We start from the raw sequence: 6,162 nt of genomic DNA on the forward strand, positions 1-6,162 counted from the left end.
CATGAATAACTTCCCGTCTGTGCAGAGCTGGAAAGGCTGGACGAGAACATCCACGAGAAGCCCAACGAGAACGCTGGGCCGCCAAAGAGGTACTACTTTGAGAACCTGAAGATAAGCCTCCCACAGATCAAACTCAGCGTCTTCACCTCCCACAAACTGCCGCCAGACCTCAAGGTAAACCAACTCAACCCTTATTGAAAGCAGTGTTCATTTAGGTTTAGTTCTGGTTTCCCCACAGGACGTTGGAGTGCCGTATTGTTTTCAGTTGTGTACTTAAATCAATCCAGTGCGTGTGACCGGGTGTGTTTACTATGCCTTAAAACGTTGGCAGCAGACAGCATGAAGCCAAATAAATGAAGGCGTCACTTGAATACATTACAACCAAGTTTTTAAATAAAAAAAACGTGCTGAATATCACCAACAATCATCCCGCTTTGTGAAGGTAAAGTGTCAGTACTCGCTCTCACGGACAGTGGAAGACACAAAGCTAAACTTTCACGGCAAACTGCTGCTGTTGAATGACAGTGCTCATAGAGAGCATAACTGCTGAAAGGCTCTAGCAGAGCGGTATGAGGGGCAAGAGGCGCCCGGGCGGACACACAGCGAGCACGGTAACACCAATAAACCACCGGTAGGTCTGTTATCCCTACAGTCCGCATCATTCAGGTGTCACTGCCTCCAGGACAGGGACAGTTGCGCAGCCTGCACCTTTGTCGCGCACACCTGGCTGTTTCACTGCAGAGCATTATTTTTAACCCAAAGACGCAAATGTATCTGCTGCAGAGACGTGTCTTATCTCTCTCTCTCTCTCTCTGTCTCTCTCTCTTTCTTTCTCTCTTTCTCTCTCTCTCTTTCTCTTCCTTCTTTCTCGCTCTGCTGTGACCGGCTCCAGAGAACAACTTTCTGCTAGGGCATCTGAGCTTATATTTGCTGATGATTGTTTTGCCTGATTAATGCACGGAGAGGGAAGTGTGCACTATAGAAGGTGCAGAGGAGGGACATAACAGAAAATATTTGAGAAGCACTGACTTAAATGATCCTGTTGCAGGCTCTGAAAGGCACTCTGGGCTTCCCCCTGATCCGCTTTGAAGACGCCATCATCAACATGTACCCCTTCACCCGAGTGCACCCTTATGAGACGCAGGAGATCATCATCAACGACATCCTCAAGCACTTCCGAGAGGTAACGCCCGCTGTGGCCCCACAAACCAGACCCCAACATTCAGGAACATTCTGGGATGTTTCCAAAAGCCTTGGATTGTTATTTTTCTGAGTATGTGACAATGGTCTGATTTGAGATATATGGTGTGTGGGTAGGTGGCTTACATGGTATTGGTGGTGGCATGGCTAGTAGTAGTTAACCACCACCAAGTATGGGGTGAATGGTGCCGTGTAAAGGCGCTTTACAAAAAAAGTCCTTCCCTTCCTAACCATTATCTAGATTAACGTCTCCAAAAATATTTCAGCATTTTTACACGAGTGTCTAGATGGAAGTTTTTTCCTCACCACTGCCACCTCAGGCTTAAGCATAACATCTTACCATTACCATTTGAGAGAAGATTGAAATCTGTCTCTACCTCTCTTTCCTCTTTGCTGTGTGTGTGACAGGAGCTGCTGAGCCAGGCTGCACAGATCCTGGGCTCCGTGGACTTCCTGGGGAACCCCATGGGCCTCCTCAATGACGTCACCGAGGGCATGTCTGAGCTCATCAAATACGGCAATGTGGGCGGGCTCATCCGCAACGTCACCCACGGCGTCTCCAACTCCGCCGCCAAAGTAAGTTTGTCCTTATCCTGGCTTTGGGAATACCTCGGGTCACCTTTGCGTTGATATTTCAGTATTTAAGCTGGGGTCTCTGTGCCCTCTGCTTAACCTCGCAACTGTGAGGTGGATTGAACGTTTAATACAGGAATGATTATTTGCCAAAGGCGCTCATCCTCGGTCGGACTGCTGTGCTGTGCTCAGTTTGCAGGCACTCTCTCGGACGGCCTGGGAAAGACCATGGACAACCGGCATCAAAGCGAGCGGGAGTACATCCGGTACCACGGGGCCACCAGCGGAGAGCACCTGGTGGCGGGCATCCATGGCCTGGCTCATGGTAGGTCGGCTCTAGGTCAGGGCTTCAAGTTCTCCGTCGCTATTTTGTGCAATTAGGGAACAGTAGAAATAGTGTGCAGTCGCAGTACTGTCGGGACTGCACATGAGGCAAAGCCGCACTCCCTCAGCGGTGATGCAGGGAGAGGAATAGATGAGGAGAGGAGAGAGCGGAGCAGAGGAGAGAGAAGAGAGGAGGAGAGCAGAGAGAGGAGGAGATGAGGAGAGGAGAGAGCGGAACAGAGAAGAGAGGAGGAGAGAGAAGAGAGGAGGAGGAGAGGAGAGAGCGGAGCAGAGGAGAGAGAAGAGAGGAGGAGAGCAGAGTAAGGAGGAGAGCAGAGAGAGAGGTAGAGAGAGGTGGGGAGAGAGGAGGAGAGAGCAGAGCGAGAAGGAGACCAGGGAGGAAGAGAAGAGGAAAGGAGAGAGGAGGAGAAAATTGAGGAGAGGAGGAGGAGAGCAGAGAAGGGGGAGAGAGAGGAGGAGAGAGGGAGGAGGAAAGGGGGAGAGGAGTAGAGCAGAGAGAGTAGGGGAGCCAGATAGGAGGCGAATTGAAACAGGAGGACATTTGAAAGCCAAGACCTGCAAAACTTGTCTGTTATGCGTTTTTAAGCACATTTTCATTGCTTTATTGCCACATGTTTTATGCTTTTTCAGGTCAGATTTAACCCCTGCTCTTTGTCCCAGTGTGGCGTTTGCTCAGTCCTCACTGTCCTCTGTGTCCTCTGTGTCCTCTTTGTCCTCTGTGTTTCTTCTGTGACCTCTTTGACCTCTGTGTCCTCTGTGTTTCTTCTGTGACCTCTGTGTCCTCTGTGTTTCTTCTGTGACCTCTGTGTCCTCTGTGTTTCTTCTGTGTCCTCTGTGACCTCTGTGACCTCTTTGACCTCTGTGTCCTCTGTGTTTCTTCTGTGACCTCTGTGACCTCTGTGTTTCTTCTGTGACCTCTGTGTCCTCTGTGACCTCTGTGTCCTCTGTGACCTCTGTGTCCTCTGTTTCTTCTGTGTCCTCTGTGACCTCTGTGACCTCTTTGACCTCTGTGTCCTCTGTGTCCTCTGGTGTTCAGGGATCATTGGAGGCATGACCAGCATCATCACGTCCACGGTGGAAGGGGTAAAGACAGAGGGAGGGGTCAGCGGCTTTTTCTCCGGGCTGGGGAAGGGCCTTGTTGGGACTGTGACTAAACCTGTGGCTGGAGCGCTGGACTTTGCCTCGGAGACGGCGCAGACGGTGCGGGACATGGCCAGCCTCAGTAACCACAGGTGAAAGCGTCCCTCTGTGTGATGGAGATACAAAGGTACTTTCACCAGTGTGTGACGGAGCCTTTTGTTTATCCCAGGCTCAACGTGCTGCGTGTCAGGAAGCCTCGCTGCTGTAAGGGGCCCCAGGGCCTGCTGCCCCGGTACTCCCCCACACAGGCAGATGGGCAGGAGCAGCTCTTCCAGCTGACTGACAACATCCACTCAGAGTTGTAGGTGTCTCCTTCTCTAAGCTCTGGTCCTGTTCTGCTCTGCTTCAGTCTGACCCTGTGTTCCTTTGGCAGCTTCATCGCTGTGGAGCCCATCGACAGCTACTGCGTGCTTATCTCCTCTAAAGTGGTGTACTTCCTGAAGCCGGGGGAGTATGTGGACAGAGAGGCCATCTTCCTGGAGGTCAAATATGATGACCTGTACCACTGCCTGGTCTCCAAGGATCACGGGAAGGTCTATGTGCAGCTCACCAAGAAGGCGGAGAGTACCAGCAGCGGAGTGGCTATTCCCGGAGCCTCCCACCAGAAACCTATGGTGAGACCTTAGACTGTGAGCAGCTTTACTAACAACTGCACTCTTTAACACTCTCCATGTTTACCACAGGTTCATGTCAAGAGTGAGAGTCTGGCCGTTAAAATCTCTCAAGAAATCAACTATGCCAAGAGTCTGTACTACGAGCAGCAGCTGATGCTGCCTCCCTCTGAAAACGAGGACTGTTTACTGCTGGACTCCTGAGCCGTTTTCTGTTTTAGTCTAATCACATGGAAGGAAGAGTATCTGGTGCACATGAAGCAAAGGCACATATGCAAGCGTGTATAGACTGTGTTTGTACAAAGTGAAGATGTCTCTGATGACAGAGCAAATATTTGTTATAAAACCATTTTATGAACAGACGCTAATGTAAATATTTGTAGTTTCTAAATCCCCTACAGCAGTGTAAATACTGTATAATGAGCTCATAAGTACTATTTTGTGTATTATATAGAGTATTGGAAATGTTTCTGAGAGCACTGACCAGAGATGGTGTAAAGACACTGCTTTATTAAAGCACTAAAGCACATTTGTCTGGGGACTGTTTGTGTATAAGTCAGGCTACAGGTTAGACTGGGTTCTGTGGGGACAGGATAAATATTATGGACATGGAAAAACTAAATGTTTCTTTTTGTATCACACTACCATGATTGCACAGGCAGGCGGCACTCATTTTGTCCGGGAGATCTTAAAGGTGCAATATGGAGTGTTTTATGAAAAAATAAAACAAACAATAAAAACGTTTTATTTAGTGCAATTTACCATTTTTGTGACCCAGTGGCTGTACGGGCCAGGATCTATTGTTTAGGAAGTTTTTTGGTGAAAGGGTCCATCAGCTGAGAAAACCTACCAGTAACTTGAGACTTTAAAAAGAGTGCATCACCTCAGGACATCAGCAGGGGTTTGAGTCAGGCACAATATGCAGCATGAAACAAAACACAAATCCAGGTATGTTCTTCATGAGGGGTAACCGCAGACATTGTTTCTAGAACAAATCAATCCTATTATTTAAATCAGCCTTAATGTGACAACACTGATTGGATCAGTTACCTGCCTCGGATCTACAGAAGTAGCTGATGTCCTTACATGTTGTAAGTGATTGTTATAATAAAATCAGCAGGTGATTCAGTGGCCTGCACTGTGCTGCTCCGTGACCTTTAGGGGGAGGACTCTCATCAGTGTTGAGAGTCATCAATTTAGTTTGTGAGTGCCTTAATTAAATAAATAAACATATTTTAATACTAACAGGTTATGTGCATCGTCTTGGCTGAATAGACAATAATGATTTTTTTGGGCTCATGTTAAAAGATCAGCACCATGGACAGAGGCTCTTAAGCAGCCACAGACTGTTTGTCAAAGAGATTAATAAAATATATTAAATATGAAATATGTGGGTGACTCTAACTGAAACTAAAATGAAAAGTACTTCTAAGTCTGTATAAATCCGGAAATTGAAATGACGGAATCTTTTCATAACTTTGTTTACGTCAGGCTGCAGTTACTGCAGGTGTCCACTAGATGGCTGTCGACACAACTTGTATCTTTTCTCACAGTGGCCCCGAGGTGCGTATTTCATTTCCTCTTTAAGGCTTGGATTAAAATTTGGTGGCTTCCTATAAATACCACTTATATTCCTATAAGTGGTTTCATATAGCCTCTATTTTCGTTATTACTTTGTAAATGTGTGTCTGTTTAAAAGAATCTAGCCCCAATTTCTGAAACTACAAAATACCCCAAAAATAAGTTTTATTTGTCACATACATTTTGAGCGATTAAATTAATACAATTATTTTGACCAAGTTTTTTTCTTGACTTTCAAATAGTAGGCCCCGCATGGCATCTACGGCTGTTGAAAAAGGACACTGAATTTATTTTATTTGATTATAGATTATAGATTAAAGATGTGATGCAACACTTAGACATGTAGACAGCCTGGCAGGGTTTGATTGCACACTGAAAGTATGGAAGTAGCACCAATACACTCACAGCCAGGTTTGCCCTGGTTCAGACTCCTCCTCCTAGGACTCTGTGCAGAATCAGAAGTGTTACAGCGGGTATTACAATGCACATACAGGTTATTGCACATTAGGGCTGCACAATATATTGCCAAAATTATCATTGTATTGTATCACAAGAAGCCACAATATTGCACATTAACTAAATTCTTCAATATGACAGAGATTGACACACTTTTTGCCAACTCAGCCTAAAACAAATGCAGATGCATGTAATATTGCACACCAAGTTTGTTGTTAAATATTGTGCAGCCCTGGTTATTGCACACAAATACATT

At 46.5% G+C, this 6,162-nt stretch overlaps 1 protein-coding gene across 1 annotated transcript in view; it reads left to right on the top strand.

Moving 5' to 3' along the window:
- vps13d (vacuolar protein sorting 13 homolog D) overlaps positions 1 to 4,150 on the top strand; it is a 67,396-nt gene extending 63,246 nt beyond the window's left edge. The window contains exons 62-69 of the mRNA XM_079558124.1: positions 26 to 174; positions 1,049 to 1,183; positions 1,609 to 1,776; positions 1,966 to 2,098; positions 3,155 to 3,350; positions 3,428 to 3,559; positions 3,632 to 3,872; positions 3,942 to 4,150. Coding sequence (XP_079414250.1) covers positions 26 to 174; positions 1,049 to 1,183; positions 1,609 to 1,776; positions 1,966 to 2,098; positions 3,155 to 3,350; positions 3,428 to 3,559; positions 3,632 to 3,872; positions 3,942 to 4,073 — 1,286 coding nt within the window. The 3' untranslated portion in view covers positions 4,074 to 4,150. The remainder of the gene's footprint in view (positions 1 to 25; positions 175 to 1,048; positions 1,184 to 1,608; positions 1,777 to 1,965; positions 2,099 to 3,154; positions 3,351 to 3,427; positions 3,560 to 3,631; positions 3,873 to 3,941) is intronic.
- Positions 4,151 to 6,162: the final 2,012 nt, after the last annotated feature.

This window comes from Gobius niger (assembly GCF_951799975.1).
Source record: "Gobius niger genome assembly, chromosome: 6".
NCBI lineage: Eukaryota > Metazoa > Chordata > Actinopteri > Gobiiformes > Gobiidae > Gobius > Gobius niger.